The sequence below is a fragment of the Chrysochloris asiatica genome, unplaced genomic scaffold (genome assembly GCF_000296735.1).
Source record: "Chrysochloris asiatica unplaced genomic scaffold, ChrAsi1.0 scaffold00123, whole genome shotgun sequence".
Classification (NCBI taxonomy): Eukaryota; Metazoa; Chordata; class Mammalia; order Afrosoricida; family Chrysochloridae; genus Chrysochloris; species Chrysochloris asiatica.
The window spans coordinates 9,319,736-9,342,606 of NW_006408641.1; the positions used below are offsets into that span (position 1 = coordinate 9,319,736).

Genomic DNA, 22,871 nt, shown 5'->3' on the forward strand with positions numbered 1-22,871 from the left:
CCTCATGGGGAGTCTTCCTCTTTTTCACTGATACCCTTCTCCAGGGACTGGTCCCTCCTGATAACATGTCATAAATCTTGAGAGATGAAGCCTTGCCATTCTGGCATCTAAAGAGCATTCTGGCTGTACTTTTACCAACACAGATTTTGTTTGTTCTTATGGTAGCCCATGATACTTTAAATAGTCTTTTCCAACCCATAATTCAACTTCATCAACTATTCTTCAGTCATCCTTATTCACTCTTCAACTTTCACATGCATATGAGACTATTGAAAATACCATGGCTTCAATGAGGGGCACCTTAGTCCTCAAACTGACATAATTGCTCATCAACACTTTAAAGAGGTCTTCTGCAGCAGATTTGCCTAATGTCATTTGATTTCTTGACTGCTGCTTCCATGAGGGTTAATAGTGGATCCAAGCAAAATGAAGTCTTTGACAACTTCAATCTTTTCTCCATTGAACATGACATTATTTACTGGTCCAGTGGATTTATGTTTTCTTTACATTGAGATGTAATCCATACTGAAGGCTGTGCTCTTTCATGTTCATCAGTAAGTCCTCTTTGCTTCCAGCAAGCAAGTTGGTATCATCTGCATATCACAGGTTGATAATTATTCTCCCTCCAATCCTGATGCCACGTTCATCTTCATATAACCTAGCTTCTCAGATTATTTGCTCAGCATACAAATTGAATAAATATGGATATAACCCTGACACACACTTTTCCTGATTTTAAACCATTCAGTATCCCCTTGCTCTGTTCTAACAACTCCCTGTTGGTCTATGTACAGGTTCCTCATGAGCACAATTAAGTATTCTGGAATACCCATTATTCACAGTGTTAATCCATAGTTTATCAGGATCCACATAGTCATAAGCCTTTGTGTAGTCAATAAAGCACAGGTAAAGCATCTTTCTGATATTCTCTGCTTTCAGTCAAGATCCATCTGACATCAGCAATGATATCCTTAGTTCCATGCCCTCTTCTGCATCTGGCTTGGATTTCTGGAAGTTCCCTGTTGATATACTGTTGCAAACATTTTAAAGTTATCAGCAAAATTTTACTTGCATGTGGTATTAATGATCTGTCATTAAGTGCCCTCGATTCAGTTCCAATCCATAGTGACCCTATATAGGGCTTCTGAGGAGCGACTTGTGGTTTTGAACTGCTGACCTTGTGATCCAGCACATTATCCTGCAATACCACACCAGAACTCCAGTGATAGTGTTCAATAACTTCAGCATTCCATTGGGTCACCTCTTTGTGGAATGGGTACAAATATGAATCCCTCCCAGTAGATTGCCACAGATGAGCAAGTCTGTAGTGTGTGTGCATCAGTTTGTTGAAAGATTTCAATGTGTATTCCATCAATTCCTGGAGCATTGTTTTTCACCAGTGCCTTCATTGCAGCTTGGACTTCTTCCTTCAGTACCATTGGTTCTTCATCATATGTTTCTTCTTGAAATGGCTGAACATCAACCATTTCTTTTTGTATTCATTCCATATTCTTTTGATACTTTCTACGTAGTTTCTGGAGTCTTGGTGTGGCGCTGCAGGATAATGCACTGGATCATAAGGTCAGTTTGAGCTGCAAGTTGTAGTCCAAACCCACAATCTGCTCCTCGGAAACCCTATACAGGGTTACTGTGAGTCAAAACCGACTCAACGACACTTAACAACAACATAGTTTGTGGTCTGTATTATGCCAATTGACCATAGTGTCCTCTGAGATGACAGTCCTGGCCCCCAGGCTCAACAATTCATTCCCTCACAATCTTAAATATGTTTGCAGCAGAGGTAAATATCTATATGCAATATCCTCTATCAAACCTTCATATATGTGTGAGTATATCCCTCTCTCCCTCCCATACCTGTTCATCCTATGTATCTATCCATATATCTACCTGCAGATTGCTGTTGCTACAGAATTGTGTATGTAACAGTATTTACCTGTGTTCCCTGTAACCTCTGTACTCCTCCTTGTGCCTTCTCCTGGTTTCATTATTCTTTCCCAGCTTTACTTGTCTTATCTATTACCTTCCCTGTTACACAAGTTAACACGTGGCCAGTGAATCACTCTCCTTTCCTTCCCACTTCTGGTAACCATCAAAGAATGTTTCTTTTAGCATGAAAACCTTTTCTTGATGTCTTACAATAGTGGTCTCATACAATATTTGTCTTTTTGTGACTGGCTAACTTCACTCTCCATCGTATCCTCCAGGCTCATTGATATTACAAGGTATTTCTTAGATCCATCGCTATTGTCCGGTGTTTCATAGTGTGTATTTACCAGAGTTTGTTTATCCATTCATCCATTAATGTACATTTAGACTGTCTGTTTGCTATTGTGAATAGCATTGCAAGGCATATAGGTATGCACCTATGTATTCGTGTTGCGGCTCTTATTTGTGGTGGATATATACAAGTAGAAGGATTTCTGGATCATATGATATTTCTATTTCCAACTTTCTGAGGAAGTACCATACTATTTTCCAGAGTGGTTGAACCATTTTACTGTCCCACCAGCAGTGTAGGAGGGTCGTGGTCTCTCCACACCCTCACCAGCATTTGTTGTTTTCTGTTTTTTGAACTTCGCTATTAATACTGGTGTGAGATGATAGCTCATTGTTGTTTTGATTTGCATCTCTCTAAATGGTTCAAGCTCACCAGCTGCTCCTCAGAAATCCTATAGAGGGTCGCTATGGGTCGGAATCAATTTGACGGCACTTAACAACAGCAACAAATGGAGTCCAGAGGACACAGTGGCTCTGTAGGATAAGCACTGAACTGCAAACCACAAGGTTGACAGTTCACGTCCACTAGCCTCTCCACAGGAAAAGGATGAGTCTTTCTGCGGGTAAATCTGGCACCAGGATTACTGATCAGAGGGTCCATTTTAATGCCCCAGTTGTTGGTGTTAAGTGCCATTGACTCATAATGAGCCTGTATAGTGTTTTCCAAATGACAGCTGGTGGGCTTGAACCATTAACCTATGGCTAGCAATCCAATACTGATCCTACAGTGCCATACTAGGGCTCCTATTAAGACCCTAGATGATGCCAAACTTTGGCTGAGGCATTTTACCAATACATGCTGCCCCCAGCAGCATTTTAAGTTCTGTTGCTCCACATCCCAGCCATATGTGAGACATTGTCAACATTTTTGCCACAATAGTATCTCCCTATGAACATAATTTTCTGTTTCCTTTGTTACTAATGAAGGTGAGCATCCTTTTGTGTGTTCCCTTCTTGTGAGGCACCAGCTCAGCTATTTTCCCCATTTTATTAAGTTGTCTGGACTTCTGGTTGCGGGGCAAGAGGAGCAGAGACAGGTAGTGGAGGCTCCTCCGCAGAGGTGGCAAAAAGCCAGAAAAGGCACCTTCCCAGAGCAGCTCCAGAGCCTTGGATCTAATATAAGGTGGTGGGTATCAGTTTCCCACACCCACTGATGGAGAAATCTGACTGGGAGGAAAGCACAGTGATTTCTGAATCAATCAGGACTTTGTCTGAGGGCCCCTCGGCCTGGGCTGAGATCAGAGGCAGGGCCACAGCCAGGCTGATACAGTGGTACAGCGCTAAAAACCATGGAGCCGCATCTGGAAAAAGAGGTGTGATGGGTTTTCACTACACTTTTCTTTCCTCCTTTCCCCTGTTGCACCCTCACTACCCAGCCCAGACACCTTCAGGCAGGTGGGAGCATACCCTCAAAAGGGTCCAGAATTACACCACAGTTTTCCCACAGCACAGGGAGGAAATCCCTGGGAGCCACAATGGTCCCACAAGCTAATCTTTTGGCTGCTTCTTATGACATCTTACTCTGGGACCCAGCCCTAAAGTTGACCTGGGTGGGACTCTTTATTCCTGCCTTACGGAACAAGATACAGCAGGCCTGGCCATATAGTCAAACTGTATGTGCACCTTGTAAAACCCAACATAAAAGGCAAGAGCCAACACCAACTACTATATAAAAGGATACAGCTATTTTGAAAATTACACTGTGTATAGCAGATACTTAACTGACATTCAGAGATAAAACTAGTGGACAATCTTTCTTCCTATTTCTCAATATCTATCAGCACACCTCCATGGTGGTGACTAGAGGAGGGGCCTGAGCTAGTGGACACCCCACCCACTGCTGGAGGTTTCTACTGTGCACGTGCACTGACCTGCACAGCAAAGGCTACTGGTCAGTTGGCTACAGTTTTATTTTTGGTTTTGAGTGGTGGTTTTTGTCTCTGCTTTTATATTGCTTCTATTTTTGGTCCTTGTGGTCTCACTTTTTTCCTGGGGGTGGGAGCCTTCTCTCCCTACATAACCCAAGAAAAGACAGCAATCGTGGCCATATAGCCAAGCTACAAGCATACCCCATAATATCCCACAACCTGGACAGGAGCCAATACCAACTTCTAGGCATTAAACATGAAAAGGGAAGCCTATCTCCAGATCACATCCACCAGGAGACACTCAGTAAGCTTAACAACACAGCAACATATATTCATTTAATCATTGAAAATGCACCTACCTACTGAAAATGTCTGAGAAAAAACAACAAAAGATCTCAGCACCTGTCCAAAACCAGAAATGACCTGGAGGCAGACATAGACTTCCCATTAGAAGAAGAGCAGGCTTTGGATCTGCCTGAGAAGGAATTCAAAAGAATGAAATGGAAACAAATTTGGAGTTTGTTTGTTTCCAAAAAAAAAAAAAAAATGGAGTTGTCTGTTTCTGTTGATTGAAATCAGCATGTCAGCTCTTCTGATCCCTGGCTCGTTCTGTGATGGTTGATACGCACTGCAAATATCCTATCCCAGCTGTGCTTGGTGTCCTCAATCCTTTAATGGCATGTTTTAAAGAAGCCATGCTCCTATTTTAACCTAGCTCAGTTAGTCAGCATTTCAGTTATAGCTTCCCTAAATGTTCTCCTCCTACTCCAGCCTCCTCATTCCTTCAGCTCCTTGACTCTACTGAATCCAATATGTTCTGGCTTATCTATCCCAGAAAACCAGGCCTCCACCACTCACCACCTCCTTTCCATTCATCTTTGTAGTAAGAATCTCAGCCAAGCTTAGATAGCACCTGCAGGAAGCTCTCCCAGATTTCCCCATTGGGGAATGAGTCCTTTCCCTTCCACTCCCTTCACCTCCAGCACCTGTGTGCTGTTTATAGTCCCAAATCACTTTCTGGTCCCATCCACTACCCTGAGGTCCTGATGTGACAATTTGGCCAAGGCACTGGCAGGGCTATGGCTCCCTGAGCTCATGGTCAGTCCTGGGCACCCTGCCTGGTGGAACCACCCCAGCAGCCTTTCCATGGTGTGGTCCACCAAGGCGGTCATACACTCTGCTGCCACCTGTACAGGTGCAGGTACAGGTGCAAGGATGTCAGAGCCACCAGGCAGAGCTCTGGCCCAGCATTTGCCAGTCAGGTTTGTGGCCACCTATCACCAGCTGCTCTTCGGAAACCCAATACAGAGTCGTTATGGGTCAGAATCTATTCTATGGCACTTAACAACAACAACAACAACAACTCCACTTGAGCATAATCTCCTACAGTGGGGTCCTGGCTGAGTTATCTCAGACCCTCTGCTCCCTACTCCCAGTGATGCCAGAGACAGGACTTGGGACTGCTGGTGCTGTTGAGAACAGAGCAGGGACAGATAGCAGGAGCTGTGGTTCTAGGCCTGTGAGAGTGTACTCTTTATAGAGCTCCACACACAGGGCAAACGGATGCAAAACATAAACTGGGTTCCCATTTGGGGAGAGAGCATTTGTCTATTGTTTCCCAAAAAGATCCACTGTATATAGCTCCTTAAAATGTAAAACTCCCATAGCACATTTTTTAAGTGACTGGATTTCTGGAACTTTCTAAGTGAATTTGTAGGAAAAAAATGTGGTAAGCAAGCTTAACTACATACACTTTCATATACAAAAAGTAACAAGCAATCAAAATCAAAACCAACCCAGAACACCTGGGATAGGAGATTGGCTTCTGTTCTGAGGCACTTTGTTTGGCAGAGCCACGCTGGGGCCTTCATGTGCAAGGATATGCTGCTGGAGGCAGATACCAGCCTGCCCGCCCGCCTGCCCTGGCCTGTCATTTAAGGAGCTCCCGTTTGAGGGAGGGAGAGAAGTCTTGGGCACTGAGGTAAGGCCAAGGCAGGAGTCTATTCCCTGTCAGTGGGCAGAAACAATGGCTGCCTGGTACCTTGAAAAAGATGGGCACCAACACAAGGGTTCCACCTCTGACAGCTCAGCAAGAGTAGAGCGGGTCATGGCTCCCCACTTCTGAGCAATGCCAGCCCCACCCATGCTCCTGTGATCCAGGTGGGTGGCAGCATCTTGGCCCCAAGACAAAACCGGTCCATACAGGCAACAGTCCTGGGACAGGAGGCTGGCATGCTGGGGCTGTATGCAAGGTGGAGCCACTCTGAGCGTCAGTGACCGTGTAATCCAGGTGGCAGACAGGCAAGCACACCCCAGAGCCCTGGGAACATGTGAGCCAGTGCAGGGCACAGGACTCAGCATGTCCATCCCTGCCCCTGTCCCTGCCAACCTGCCCTGATGGAGCAGACCTAGACTGTCCTTGATCGTTTACAGACTCTGAGGAAATGTGGCAATCTAATGACACCACTACATACACAATGTGCTGCATTATTCTCCAAGGACTGCTGTAACGAACGGGGTGACTTACATCAATGGGATATTATTGCCTCACCTTCTGGCGGCTTGATATCTGGAATCAGGATATGGGCAGGGCTGTATGCTCTCCTTGCCTCTTCCAGTTCCCAGTAGCTGCTAGTTTCATGACCTGTGGCCCCATCACACCTGTTAAGTCATTGACCCTGCCTCCTCTATGTAAATCAGGCCATCCTATTGTCATGTTGTTATGTGCCGTGGAGTCCATCTCAACTCTCAGCGACCCTGTATATAGGGTTTCCAAGGAGCAGCAGGTGGTTTTGAACTGCTCACCTTGTGGTCCAAAGTTCAATGCTGATCCGACAGCGCCACACCAGGAGTCTATGATAAGGACTATCTAATAGCATGTAGGAGTCCTGGTGTACCGCTGTGTGTTAATGCACTAGACTGCAAGATCAGTTTGAACCACAAAGTTGATGGTTCAAGCTCATCAGCCTCTCCTTGGAAACCCTATACAGGGTCACTATGAGTCAGAACCAGCTTGATGGCACTTAACAACAACAACAGATGGCATGCAGATCCTCCCAATGATCCAGAATCATCTCCTCATTTCAAAATCTTTGACTTCTTCATATATGCAAAGACCTTTTTTTCTAAGTAAGGTAGCATCTACAGGGTCCAGAAACTAGGGAGTAGACTTACCTTTGGGAGTTATTGTCAGCCTATACACACAAGGAGCTCTGGTAGCGTAGTGGTTACGAATCAGGCTGCGACCCTTAAGGTCAGCGGTTCGAAACTACCAGCTGCTCCGCAGGAGAAAGATGAGGCTTTCTACTCCCGTAAAGATTTACACCCTCGGAAACCCTATAAAGGGTCGCTATGGGTCGGAACCGACTCGATGGCACATAACAACAACAATACACACACACAGACACACACACTCACTGCACATTCATAGACTATTGACATTGTTTTGCAGATGAGGAAACCAGTTCAGCAAGGAAACAATCGGAGTGGGCTGAGATGCCCTCAGGTCACCTGCTTTCTTCCATTCAGCAGACACACACTGAGCACGGGGCTGCCTGTTCTGTTGGGAGGGGCTGTGCAGGTTATCAGCGGAGCAGCAGAGATGGAGCCCAGACTCACAGGAGCATCTCACAAGGGGCCTGGCCTTGTCGAGGGGCCGGGGTTTTTTTTGTTTTTGTTTTAAGGTTTTTATTGTGAATTGAGTGCAAGTTTTCAGGGCACATCATCGGTTTCACATTCAAACATTCATATACCTTGTTTCATTACATTGACTATGATCTCCTCCACATACCATCAGTTTACAGAGTTTCTCTCTATCCTCTTTAGCTTTTTTTTTGGGGGAAAAACTTGGCCTTTTTGAAATTTACAGTCTCGGCTTTTAGGGAAGGTTTTTACATTTATCTGTGGGTATCCAGGGCTCATGTAAGGAATTACTAACCAGCATAACTGAATAATCAGATAAGGGACATTTTGCTATGTCTGCTAGGTGGCTAAAGTCTGATCCTCAGAGCCTATGGTTTGGACGGTCAGCAACGCTTGGGCCCACAGGGCCTTGAACTCCTGACCGGGTCTGCACGGTCTGCATCAGATTCCCCTTATTTATTATTTGTTTAAGGGACGCTGCCTGTCTTAGGCGGTCAGTGCGAATTCCTCAGTCTTACCCGTCAACGAAACTCATTGCAGCATGGCAATGGCTCTGTCTTAGGTTGCCAAGGTTCCACGTGATCCTTGGAGGGGCTGGGTTTTGATGTGGGCTGGAGTAGTCTCATTGCTAGTGAAACCCTTGAGCTGGCCATCTGATGGGAAGAGCGTGGGTTAACGAGGCAGGCTAGGATGGAGAAAAGAAGATAAATTGAATGGTCTACAGCCAGCAAGGGCCAGAGGCCCAACGACCAGAGAGGAAGCAAAGAGGCTGGCATGCAGGGTGATGAGGGGAGAGGCAGGCAAAGCGGACTACACAGCATAGGGCTCTTTCTTCTTTTGCCACGGAAACCTTAAGCCTCCCCAAGAAACAGGCAGGAGGTGGGGTTTGAAGGCCCTGTAGCCACTAGTACCTGTCCCCCATTCTCATCCTCAGCAGAGGTCCCTAAGCACCAGACTGAGACTCTGTGGTATACAACAATCCAGCATCGTTTTCCAGTCCTGCCTACTGGCTTCCCCACAGCCATGTCACCATTGCTTAGTGACTCAGTAGTACTGTCTGTGAAGTGGGGCACAAAGGGCTCACTTCTACCTGTGCCTGGCTGGACAGGAGAAGGTCTCTGCACAGAGTTGTCAGAAGAAGCCTGTCTGAGGAGCAGAGCACACTCCCAGGTAGATCAAGCTGCATAGGGCTGAGGTGGCATCCCTCAGCTCTGTGCCATTCACTTTGCCTGAGCATGGAACATGGGTGGGACACAAGGTCCTATCTACACAGAACTCTTCCATCCCCTGTCTCATTTCAGTGAATGAACACGTCTGCTCATGCCCTGCCCCTTGTCTCAGGCTGTGATGCTGGTCAGAAAGCTTCCCTTCTCTTGCCCAGCACTCAAATCTTACCTTCCAACCTCCAGGGCCGGAACTCGGCTTTGGGGGTGTAAGCCATCCTCAGGCCTGGACAGATTTGTCCTTCATCACACGTGGTATGTAGGATTCTGATCGCTTTGGCCTTTCATTTTGTCTCCCTCCAAAACTGTGTCATTATGTGCAAAAGGGCCTGGGATTTGCAGTTGGGAGGTATGGAGTAGGTGTGTCCCATCCCCAGCTTTCTCTTACAAGGCATAAAATGAACAGATTAAGCAAGAAGAGGTGGGGGAGGCTGGCAGCAAGCCACATAGAAGTAGGTCTCCGATGAACCAGGAAGCAGAAGCTGAGGAGACAAGGAACCAGCCCCCCAAATTTAAGCTCCTATAGCCTGTGACACTGTAGTATCAGCACTGAACTGCTAACTACAAGGCTGGCAGTTCAAACCCTCCTTGGGAACCCTATACAGGGTCACTATATACAAACTTAACAGCAAACTCTGAAAGAATAGATTTGTTTGTGGTATTTCTGTTCCATAAAGTGTCTCTTGGCAGGTCCTATTGCCCCATCTTGTGGGCAGAGAGCTGAGGCCTGGGGGAGATACAACACATGGCCAACCTGCCTGCCTGAAAAGCCCAGGCTGTGCCCCAGGGGTCAGCAAGGGTCCACCTGAGGGAGGGGCTGGCCGAAGAAGCCTGGCTTCCCGAGAGCATTAGCAATGGCAACAGGCCTGTCCGGCCTACAGAGGGCGCTGTACATAGTGAGTCTTCAGCACAGAGGCTGCCTCACCTTGGCAGCCAGCCTTGTCCAGTCTCCCCTTGCTTCTGTCCCTCTACCCTCCTCAGTCACCACCTTTGAGTCTGACCCTGCAATTCCAGAGGCTTTCCCAGGTCCTCTCACCCCAACTGGAGGGAGAGGAATAGAAGGGGGAAAAGACTGCTAAGGGAAAGTTCTGGCCCTGTCTTCCAGATAGGAGGAGCCTGCCTGCACTGAGCAGGTCAGAACAGACCCTACGGAAGCACAGGGACCTACCGGCTAGGCTCCTGCCCAAGGCCACCAGCACTGCCAGTGACAAACACACATAGATGATCAGCAGCCATGCTCACACTCACTCATACAGGGGGCAGGAGGCTGCAGCGGGCTGTCCCTCTTATTCAGAGCCCCTGCTTGTACCTTATGTTCAGACACAGGCTGCCCTCCCAGTCTCAGTGACTGTGAGCAGGACTTCTGGAACTTCTCCAAGTACACAGACGTGAAGCTGGGCAACCCAATGAACTGGGGCCACACTCCGTCTTGCAGGATGCCAGGTAGTGGGAAGCTATATGAATTAGTAAGTCCTCTTCAGATACCAAAGACAGAAAAAGAGTGCAAAATGGTTTAAAAAGAGAGAGAAATAAATGTATTGATTCAAATAAATAAAAAAGCCAAGGATATAGCTGTTTGCGTCAGAGACCTAAAATTGGGAACCTGGTGGTCCATCTTAGCTCTGATTCCTCAGTGGCATCATTATTCTTGGACTCTCCTCTCCAGGCCTCCAGAAACTCCACACTGCATCCTCTCAGCTCAGCAACCTTGTAGACAGAGAGCCCTTCGTTTCCAAAACTGCCAGCCACAGCTGCTGTTGCAGGTTCTGCTTTCTCCAAACGCAGCACAGTGGTCAGGATGTGACTCAAGGCCACCCCCTAGAGCAGGAGAAGGTGGTCCAATACAGACCTGGCTCAAAGCACTCTTTGGATGAAGTTCTCTGGGCTTAACCTTCGCAAACATGTACATACACCATTGTAATCTGGTCTTTTGCACATGTACAGCGTGCTTTATTTGGCATGCACTTCCTCACCTTTTATCACCTATTTGAAATGTCTGCTCTTCTGAGAAGCCTGTCTTCACACTTGCCGGTTGTGTTAAGCATTGTTCTTCTGCCTTTACCAAGCTGCCTGATGTTGGCCTGGTTTGCAAGTCAACCTCTTTCACCCAGGCTCTGAGCTTCCCTTAGTTTCCTGGACACTGAGCAAGTGCTTGGGGCAGCTTTGCTGTAAGTGTGAGCAGGTGTAAGAAGAAACCAGTGGCCGCATCAGCCTCCGATGAACTCAGAGCGGGGTTGCAGGGGAGAGGCAGGACTGAAGGGCTGGCTCTCCTGGGCCTGCTGTTTCAGCCTGTGAGTGTGCACATGTGCAACAGGACATGTGATGCTGTGGCCATCAATTTTCTTTCCTTTTCATTTTATTGTGAATTGGGTGCAGGTTTACAGAGCAGATTAGTTTTCCATTCAACAATTCTTACACATTTTGTTTCATCTCATTGACTGCAGGTCCCACAAGGAAATAAGCATCTCATATCCCACTTCCTCCCTGTGTTTCCTGTTTCCATTCCTCCTTCCTTCCTAACCCTTCTGAACTTTGCCTGTAATTCCACCATTTGAGATTCACTCCTTTGGCTTAGTTTAGTTTGTCAAATGGTATTTTGAAATACTTGTATCCCCTGGACCTCTTATATGGGAGCGGCCCAGTTCCTTCCCAAAGCTGGACTGAATTGTATGATGATGGGGTAAAAAGGGACATGGGAGAAATCTGGTTCCTCACTAACCTCTGGTTCTCAGGTGTTGCCCCCACCTCCCCTCTGCTTTCCTGCTCCTATCCACAGAGTCTTGCTCACATTTCTTGCTGATGGAGTAGCCCAAACTCTAGCCCATACACACGTGAGATGGCACTGTGACCCCACCACCTGCTATCTTAGGGGCCACTCTCACAGAGTGTGTTTTCCTCTGTAAAATGGGCATAAAGGGCCTGTTGTGTGTGTTGGTAAAAGGCAGTGCATGTGTGTGACCACTGGCACTCAGTGCAGGTGAGGGCACAGCTGTGATCTCAGCCCTGAGCAGAGGACATATCTAGAGAGGCTTTTGAGAGGTGTCTGGAAGGCATCCAGGGCTCTGTTGGCATCCAGGGTCCTGGGTGCCCACATTAGCAGACACTGCACACTAAACTGACCTGTCACTAAGAAGAGAAGGGGAGGAGGAGCTGGCACATGTGCGCCCAATGGGCACCAGAGACTGAATCCTGGCCGGGCCATGCTGCTCAGTGAGAAGAGGCAGGGTTAGAAGAGGAGCCAGCCTTTCTCGGAAAAGTTTCCAGAATCCAGGTCTGCTGTGCATCTGCAAAGAAGAGCCTGTTTGGCATCATATTGCTGCATGGACCTCCCCTGAGAGACAGGCCATGGCATTGTGTGATGTGTACCCAGTCTCACCCACTGAAGGTGAAGAGTCCACCACTAGCCACCAGTGTCCTACCTTACAGGTACACTGGCCTCTAAAAGTGGCCTGTGGATGAGAATGTCTTGACGTGTGGCTGAACTGGCTCTCTCATGCCCAGTTCAGTGTCTGACATGAGACATGCGTCCACCTATGGATTCAGAAAGTGTGGTGTGTCCATATAGGATGCAGTTCTTTACCAGGGATGCTCAGTCAGACCCTGGAAGATGGAGTAGCAGGAAGCAGGTACTCATGTCTGGGGAAGGGGCTTCTGAAGAGAATGGACCTCAAGGAATAAAAAGAAATCTTCCTGGTGAAGTATCTATCCAGGAAGGCATCCGAAGCCAAGTCCTGGCATAGACAAAAGTACAAACGCATGAAAGAGGCCCGCAGCGTCACTGAACAACCACATCCGGGGCAGCACATCTGCCACAAAAACCTAGAAAGTATCATAGCAACATGCTGCGTGCAAGTGGGGAGTTGGGAGTACCCTAGATGTTAAGACATCTGGATGTCACCTGTTCAGGTTCTGTTTTGACTGATGTACTAATGGGTGAAATTAGTAATTGTCTTGGGTTTGCTCTAGGCCTGGAACAAATCATTCCCTCTCTGATGTAACTGGTTCAAACAGTGTCCTTCCACACAGATGAGAGGACATTTGGTTACTGATTAGCTATTTGACAGCTTCTGAACCGTTGTGGGGTTTGCCCTCCAAGGGTGGCACTAATGCTTTGATACTAGCCTGCTAGGTCTCCAGCATGGTTTGAAGGACTTTCATCATCATGTTAACCTTGTGACGTCAACACTACTGATGGTGGTGGTGATGTGCCGTGGAGTCGGTTCTGACTCAGAGCAACCCTGCATAGGGTTTCCGGCATTGTAAACCTTTACGGAAGCAGAAAGCCTTCTCTTTCTTCTGCAGAACCACTGATAGTTTTGAACTGCTGACCGTGAGATTAGCAGCCCGTCTCATAACTACTATACTACCAGGGTTCCTTAGGCACTACTGTTATTGTTAAGTGCCGTTCAGTTGGTTCCGACCCATAGCAACCCTGTATAGGGTTTCCAAGGAGCAGCTGGTGAGCTTGAACCACCGACCTTGTGATTTAAATTGACTTTGCAGTCTGACACATTAACCCACAGCGCCACACCAAGAACTACTAGCATTCCCATTTTACAGATAGGGAAACTGGAGCTTGGAGAGTTACAATACTTTCTCAGTGAGACTCAGCTGGTAAAGAATGGGTTTCTCATTTAAACTCATGTGATTCTAAAGGCCATAGCGTAGTGGTTACGAATCGGGCTGCGAACCTTAAGGTCAGCGGTTCGAAACTATCAGCCACTCCCCGGGAGAAAGATGAGGCTTTCTACTCCCGTAAAGATTTACACCCTCGGAAACCCTGTACAGGGTCGCTATGGGTCGGAACCGACTCGACGGCACTTAACAACAACAACATGTAAAATTACAGAGACACTATTTTTTGAAAAACTGAAGATTAATATGGTTTCTAATGACTTAACTGTGACTTCTCCAAAATGTCTGATTTTTCTCTAACGAGTGAGTTTTCTGAGTTGAGGGCCTGGTGTGAAAGCCCCTTGAGCTGTCTTGAGGGGAGCCGGCCCCTCCTAAGTGAGCAGGTCACTACCACACCAGTCCAAGCCTGGCACAACTGAATGTCAGTGGAGTCTGAGAACAAGGGACTACTAGCGTCAGAAAGAATTCCAGGCTAGAATGGCTGCAACGGTTGGTATTTCAGAAATTTTGTTACATCTTATCCTCTCAATGTTGTCTTGAATGCTAATCTCTCCCTTCACAGCTGACCCTGTGGCTGCCCACTTCACACCAGTGACTGCCCAACCGAACAAGCAGCTCCATTTGCATCTCCCGACTTCTCTCTTTTTTTCATTCTCATTCTCAGGAACATGTGCTCTTTGTATCTTAACGCGGGTGTTCCTATTTGCAAGTTCTGGTTTTCATACGTGTTTATAGAATCCATTCATTTGGTCACTTAAGACATATCTAAGAAGCAGCCCTTCACTGTTCCCAGCCCTAGGTGGCATGGGGGGAGGCACAAGTGGTGACAACACACAGCAGCCTTGTGTGTGGCCTGCTGCACGCACAGAGAATTCTTTGGGCTTGGGGAGGGCGGACCACAGTGCCACATGTGAACTTCAATTATGTCCTCACCAGCAAACGTGGTGGAGTCCAGACTCTAAATGAAAGCTCATCGAAGGGTTCTGGTGGGTCAGAATTTAAAAGTACAGATTGTTCTGGAACATCTAGGACAGTCGAGAGCTGTCCATGTGGGTTTTGGATTCCTCCAGTAGGTATCCCTTCTCAAGATGCTTCCCTTTGTCTCTGCAGGCCTCCTACCCTGAGTGGCAGCCCTGTCATCTCTGACATCTCCTTGATCCGGCTTTCCCCTCACCCCGCCGGCCCTGGGGAGTCCCCCTTCAGTGCCCCCCACCCGTACGTGAACCCCCACATGGAGCACTACCTCCGTTCTGTGCACAGCAGTCCCACACTCTCCATGATCTCTGCAGCCCGGGGTCTTAGCCCCGCAGATGGTGAGTGGGACCCTGGCTAGGAGGGCAGCTGGGGTGCTGCATGTGGGAAGTGGGCTGGAGGCTCAGGGGCTCTGTCAGGATCACAAGCCCCATTAACTCTGACACTGCTGATTCCTCAGACTGTCCCCTCAAGAGTGACTAGGAGGCTAGTCCAACACACCACCCCTGAACATCAGGTGTTGTAATATATGAATGGTGTAAGCTGCGAGGATTTGGGGACCACTGCTTTTAGTGCTTTTCTGCATGCATCATAATAATGATAAGATGGTACCTATTTATTCAGGTAGGTCCTGTCCTGGGTCATTTGGTTGCAGTAAATCCAGGTCCGCAGAAGCTGGTGTTCAGTAGAGGAAGCATCGCTAGGAGTCCTGCGTGAATTCCCAGAGCAGAAGGCAGAGCTGGTCATCTCAGAGAGATGGCATTAGCCACCAGGCCTGGCTCTTTGGCCCATGTGGTGCCATCTGGCTTCCTGGTTTTTGCTCCCCTTGCAGGTCAAGACACGTGGCCTCAACTACAGCCTCAGACCCCGTGGCTTCAAGGAAAATCACCAGTGGCTTTGTGTTCCCAGTTTAAATGCTCAACAGAAAGAATTGTTTGGCCAATTTAGAAATGAAACGCTCCTTGAAAACCCTATACAGGGTCGCTATGGGTTGGAAATGACTTGATAGCCCTTAACAACAACATTTCAGACTAGAAGGAGAGACACACTGCCCTTGAAAGACTGGTTGTCGGTTCCTACCAAAGCGTCAACCCAGTTTATTCTGGTTTTACCTCCTGTTAAAAAATTGCATTTCTACCCCAGATATACTGCATGTACATTTTAGCAAGATCCCCAGGCAATTTTTATGTATACATCTGGGGATCTTATTAAAATCTGCATATCTGAGATGGCACCCTCCCAGGTTTGTACACCTAATAAAAACCAGGACTCCCGTGGGTATATTTGGTTTTCAACTTCAGTTGCTTCCCCAGTGCCATGCTGCCTGAGGGCAGGCCCCTCATGACCTTTGCCTCTTCTCCTAAGCCCTGGGCAGGGTCAAGACAAGTCAGCCCGTAGGCTCTGCAGCTGTCTAGCCAGCTGGCTGCCTGAGTCTTTGGAAGGTTAGGGCTGTACCCAGGCAGGCCTGTGCGCTTGGCTGTGTATCCTCATGAATGTTCAGATATGAGCCTAACCTAGAGCAACAGCCTGGCTGCCGGGCACCTCCTCTCTCCTTTGAAGAAAGACACTGTCCATCTTGACACTGGGCTAATAATGTAGGGCCCAAGGCGGCAGAGGGGTGATTATTTATGGATTTGAGTAAATGGAGGAATTGGAGGCCTGGCTCTGGTCTCCCTCATCAGCAGAAACGTCCCCCACCTGCCCCTGCTAGCCAAGAAGGGCCCAGTGCTGTGAAATGTCAAGATGGGGCAGTATGGACCCTGGAAGGATGAGCAAGAGGATGCTGGGAGAGACCCTGAGCTAGGTGTATGTTGCGCTTTTCTTGGATGGTAAAGATGTAGCCACCGCAGATTCTGACCTCTTCCTCTCTCCCTCTCACCCACAGTGACACACGAGCACATTAAGGAAAGGGCACTGTTTGGCCTGCCCCCTCCGGGCACCAACCCCTCTGACTATTACCACCAGATGGCTCTCATGGCGGGCCACCCCGCACCCTATGGGGACCTGCTAATGCAGAGCGGGGGAGCTACAGGTGCACCTCATCTTCATGACTACCTCACTCCAGTGGATGGTGAGTACTGGGCTGGGAGATGCGCCTGAGTGGAGCTCCCCTGGGGAAGAGGCAGGGGGCGGGATAGAAGTTGTGCAGTGGAGCTGGGGAGGGCCCTTGGAGTTCTCAGAGGTATGGGGAGGCCTGACTGTACCCCACTCTCTCTGCCCTCCTCACCTCACATTTCGTGTTGGTTCTGGTTCCCCAGACAAAACTTTTGTTGGAGAAGACACAGTCTTTGTCATATCAGCCATTTGTGGATTCATCCCTTGTGTGTCGTCCCCAGGGTGGTGTTTAGCCCAGGGTTAGGCACACGATGTCAGCATTAAATAATACCTATTAGCTGATTATAATGCCTCTGTATGAACATATGCATGCCCGCACACTCACACATTCTCTCTTCATCTCTTATTCTTTCAACAACCCAATAAGATGTGTACCTGGGACCAGGCAGGGCTCATGACAGGGTGAGGCTTGAGACTCAGGTGAATTTGTATGCTGTACATATTAGAAACATGCTCCACTGTTCTTTGATGTTAGGTGCCGTTGAATCAGTTCTGGCGCATAGCAACAGAACAAAACACTGTTCTGTGCCATCCTCAAAATTGCTGTTATGTTTGAGACCATTCAATCCATCTCCTCCAGAGTCTTCCTCTTTTTCATTGACCTTGACTCTATCAAGAATGATGTTCTTCTTGGACTGGTCCCTCCTGACAAAATGTCCAAAGAATGAGAGCAAGTCTCACCATCCTGGCTTATAAGGAACATCCTGGCTGTACCTCTTCTAAGACAGATTTGTTTGTTCTTTTGGAAGACCATGGTACTTTCAATATTCTTCATCAACACCATAATTCAAATGCATTGATTCTTTTGCAGGCTTCTTTATTCATTGTCCAACTTTCACATGCATATGAGGCTATTGAAAATACATGGCTTGGTTCAGGAGACACTTAGTCCTCAAACTACTGTTTTTGTTTTGGGGGTGGGGCCTGGGCCTGGGCCTGTCTCTGATACCTAGGAATTGGAGGCTCTCTCAGCCCTAGTTGAAGGGGTGTGCTCTTTCTGCTCCCAGTTTTGGATATTTGCTGGTTTCAGAATACAATGCATCCCCGGATTCGGTTTTCTCAGGCTAAAGCCTGGGTAAGGGGGTGGATTTTCTCGAACTCTGAAGGATTCCTGGAGCAGATTGGGTTGTTCTCAACCCATTGCAATCCAAGGGCATCAGAATGGCCCAGCAGTAACTTACTTCAAACCACTTTAACCTAGAGCAAGAACCTTTGTTTCAGCTTTTTAAAAAAATATTTATAAATTATATTGGTGGATGTGATTAATGGTGCAGAATTGTACAATTATAAATGATTAGAATGGTAAAGGTTTTGTTTACTATATTTCACCACAATGAAAAAAATGTTTACAGTTTTGCATTTTCCCACTCAGCTTGGATGCCTGTGTGGCTGTGTTTCTTCCATGTGTCTTGAAGATACTCTTGGCCTGGGATGCAGTTAGAATGAACAGAGTGCTGATGCTCATGGCCCAGGTCCTTGCTCCGCTGAGCCCAGCCGTGGCTCTGAATTTTGGAGGGCCAGCAGCACAGATCTGCCAAGAGTCCTAGCAGGGAGGTTTTGTCCACACAGGGAAGGCTGCTGTGGGCCTTCCCAATACTTTTCTCTGGGTCAGCACTCAAAAGACAGCACTGTGCAGGGTGTCCTGGGGCAGTGGCCAACTCCGGGGACAGAGACCACCCTGGCAGAAGATCCTGCCAGTGCAACTGAGCTCAGTGAAGGTGTTGGGGAGGGGAACTGCCTGGTCATTAGAGGGACCACATCTCTCTCTCTCCCACCCCCTCCTCCCCCCACATACACACAGTCATGTGGTGACTGTTTACTGAGCACCACTGCCTGTCAGTTTGTGGTACCATGAGGATTGTGTGTTGCTGGGATGCTGGTAGCTATACCACTTGTATTTTGAATACCAGCAGCATCACCATGGTGGACAGGTTTTAGGAGAGCTTCCAGACTAAGACAGACTTGCAAGAAATGCCTGAAGATCTACTTTTGAAAAGTAGACAATGAAAAGTCTCTGACTCGCAAGAGACTACTGTCTGGTACGTGGCTAAAAGATGAGCCCCGCAGGTTTGGAAGGCGCTCACAATGCACAGGGACAGCAAGAGGGTCCCCCAGCATACCACAAATGACAGGACGGTGCGGGACCAAGCAACATTTCATTCTGTTGTACGTGGGGTTGCCGTGAGTTGGGGCAACTTGACCGTAGCTATTACTAGTATCAGTTGTGTGCCAGGCACATCTCTAAGTCCTGGGAATAGCACAGTGGGTAGAAAGCTCAAGCTCTGTGCTTCTCCAACCCTGGGAATAGCAAAAGTTCCTTGAATGGCAAGAAGATCCTCCTGCCTACCCCAGCCTCCCTGTTCAGTACTTCCCCTGAGTGTTCTTGTGCATTACAGCAACCACAGATTGTGGGCAGAGACTGAGGGTCAGACTTTCCAGAGCCTTTGAAAGTCAAGCTGAGGAGGGGAGACAGGCCCTTTCAGCAGTGAGGCAGACAGAGCAGGGTAGAGGACCTGGGGAGATGGTGATCTGGAAAGTACCTGAGTCCACATCCCACTGAGCAGCACCCCCAAAGCTTGTCATTGTTGTTGTTAGGTGCCATCACCTAATGACTTAGAGGGACCCTGTGAACAAGAACAATCTTGCACCAACCTCACGATCGTTGCGCTGTTTGAGCTCCTTGCTGGTACCACTGCGTCAATCCATCTCATTGGGGGTCTTCCTCTTTTTCTCTGACCCTCCATTTTACCAAACATGATATCCTGCTTCAGGGACTGATCCCTCCTGATAATATGTCTGAGTGTGAGAGACAAACTCTGGCCATCCTAGCTTCCAGGGAGCATTCTGGCTGTACGCAGATTGGCTTTTTCTTTTGGCAGTCCATGGTACTTTTAATATTCACCTCCAACACCATAACTCAAATGTATTCATTCTTCTACCGTCTTCCTTATTCACTGTGCAACTGTCACATGCATATGAGGTCATTGAAAATACCATGGCTTGGGTCAGGCACACCTTAGTCCTCAAACTGACATCTTTGCTCTTAACATTTTAAAGAGGTCTTGTACGGCTTTGTTGTTGTTAAGTGCCGTCGAGTCAGTTCCGACCCATAGCAACCATGAACAGGGTTTCCAAGGCTGTAAATCTTTACGGGAACAGAAAGCCTCATCTTTCTCCCGTGGAGCAGCTGGTAGTTATGAACTGCTGACCTTGCGGTTCACAGCCCGATTCATAACCACTACGCTACCAGAGCTCCCAGATTTGCCTAATGCAAGACATTGTTTTATTTTTTCACTGCTACTTCTATGAGTGTTGACAGTTGATCCCAGCAAAAATGAAATCTTTGGCAACTTTAATCTTTTCTCTGTTGATAAGAATGTTGTTTCTTGGTCCAGTAGTGAGGATTATTGTTTTCATTACATTGTGGTGCAACTTATACCAAAGGCTATGGCCTTTGATCTTCCAGCAACCAAGGTTGTATCATCTGCATATCAAAAGTTGTAATGAGTCTTCCTCTAATCCTGATGCCACATTGTCCTTCATATAATCCAGCTTCTGGAATTATTTACTTAGCATACAGATTGAATAAGTATGGTGAAAGAATACAATCCTGGCACCTTTACTAATTTTAAACCATTCCATGTTCCCTTGTTCTGTTTAAACAACTGCCTCTTGGTCTATGTCCAGGTTTCTCATGAGCACAAGTAAGTGTTCCTGAAAACTCATCCTTCACAATATTATCCATAGGTTATCATGATCCACACAAGCAAAAACCTATGTGTAGTCAGTAAAGCACAGGTAAACATCTTTCTGGTATTCTCTGCTTTCAGTCAACATCTATCTGATGTCAGCAATGATATCCCTCATCATTCCACATCTTATTCTGAATCCAGCTTGAACCTCTGGAAGTTCTCTGTCAATGTATGGTTAAAGCTGTGTTTGTAATATCTGTAGCAAAATTTTAATTGCATGTGATATTAATAATGTTGTCTGATGACTTCCACATTCCATTGGGTCACCTCTCTTTGGAATGGGCATATATATGTATCTCTTCCAGCTTGCCAGGTGGTTTAGTTTTCTTCCAAATTTCTTGGCATAGATGAGTGTGTACCACCAGTGCCACATCATTTTCTTAGAAGATTTCAATTTGTATTCCATCAATTCCTGGTGCCTTGTTCTTTGCCAATGCCTTCAGTGCACCTTGGACTTCTTCCTTCAGTGTTATTGGCTCTTGATCATGATTGAACATTGACTATTTCTTTTTGATGCTTTCTGTATCATTCCATATTTTGCCCATAAAATCCTTCAATATTGCAAGTCAAGGCTTGAATTTTTTATTCAGTTCCCTCAGCTTAAGGAATGTTGAGTGTGTTCTTCCCTTTTGGTTTTCTAACTCCAGGTCTTTGCACATTTCATTATAATGTTTGACTTTGGTTTTTCAAGCTGCCTTTTGAAATTCTTCTATTCAGCTCTTTTACCTCCTCATTTCTTCCATTTGCTTTAGCATTTCTATGCTGGAGAGCATGTTTCAGAGTCTCTTCTGATATACATTTTGGTCTTTTCTTTCATTCTTGTCTTCTTAATGACCTTTCATTTACTTTCTGTATGGTGTTCTTGATGATATCCTACAGCTCTTCTGGTGTTCGGTCTTTAGTGTCTAATGCATCAAATCTGTTAGTGAGATGATCTCTAAATTCAGGTGGGCTATGTTCAAGGTCATATTTTGGCTCTCTTGGACTTGTTTTACATTTCTTCAGCTTCAGCCTGAACTTGCTTATGAACAATTGATGTTCTGCCCCTGACCTTGTTTTGGCTGATGATGTGGAGCTTTTCCACTGGTCTCTTCACACAGATGTAGTCGATTCGATTTCTGTGCATTCCATCTGGTATATTCCATGTGTATACTTGTCTTGTATGTTGTTTAAAAATAGTCTTGCAATATTCTGTCATGAAATCTCCAGCATCATTTTTACCTCCAAGGCCATATTTTCCAACACTGATTCTTCCTCTTTATTACTACTTACTAAAGAGCCAAAATATGAACCTTTGAACCTTTGCATTCCAATCACCAGAAATTATCAATACATTTTGATTACATGTTTGATCAATTTCAGACTGAAGAAGTTGATAGAACTCTTCAGTTTCATCATCAGTAGTTTTAGTAATTGGTGCATAAATTTGAATAATAATTGATATTAACTGGTCTTTCCTGTCAGCATATGGATATTATCCTATCACAAACAGTGTTGTACTTCAAGACAGATTTTGATATGTTCTTTTTGATGATGAATGTGACACCATTGCTCTTTGTCATTCCCGGCATAGTAAACCATGTGATTGTCAGATACCATTTCATTTCAGCTCACTAATGCCTAAGATATCAATGTTTCTGCATTCCATTTCATTTTTGACAGTTTCCAATTTTCCTAGATTCATACTTCATGCATTACGTGTTCCAATTATTAATGGATATTTACAGCTGTTTCTCTTCATTTTGAGTTGTGCCCCATCAGCAAATGAAGGTCCCAGCAGCTTTTCTCCATTTGCATCATCAGCTCTAGTTTGAGGAGGCAGCTCTTCCCCAATTGCTTTCCAACCTTAGGGGCTCATCTTCCTGCACTATATCTGATCATATTCTGGTGTTCTTTATCATGTTTCAATATTCAGTATTCTGGTACTGACAATGTTTCACTGATATTTATAAGGTTTTTAGTAGATACATATTCAGAAGTAGTCTGTCTCTCCTTCTTCCTAGTCTGTCTTCATCTGGAAGCTCAGCTAAAACCTATCCACAGTGGGTGACCCTGGTAGTATGTACCATAGCCGTGGCATAGCTTCCAGAATCACAGCAACACACAAGTCACCACAGTATGACAAACTGACAGAGGAGTGTTGGACTCCAAAGCTACTCACCGTCACTGAATGCCATCTGCTACACTTACACTTTTATATGTCCAGTAGACTCTCCTTTCAGAATTAAATACATTACTATCAGTGGTGTTTTCCCTTTTCCCTCAACTGGAAACCCTGATAGTGGAGGCATCCCGGCCCCATTGAGCCTCAAAGAATCTGATCTGGATCATAAAAGCAGAGAAGGCACTACCAGATGAGTTCCTCC

General features: G+C 46.6%; 1 protein-coding gene across 1 annotated transcript in view; it reads left to right on the plus strand.

Moving 5' to 3' along the window:
- The window catches only part of LOC102817793 (zinc finger protein GLI2-like), a 220,784-nt gene that overhangs the window by 167,194 nt on the left and 30,719 nt on the right, over positions 1-22,871 (plus strand). The window contains 2 exon segments of the mRNA XM_006868735.1: positions 14,777-14,979; positions 16,524-16,709. Of these exon segments, the coding sequence (XP_006868797.1) occupies positions 14,777-14,979; positions 16,524-16,709 (389 nt within the window).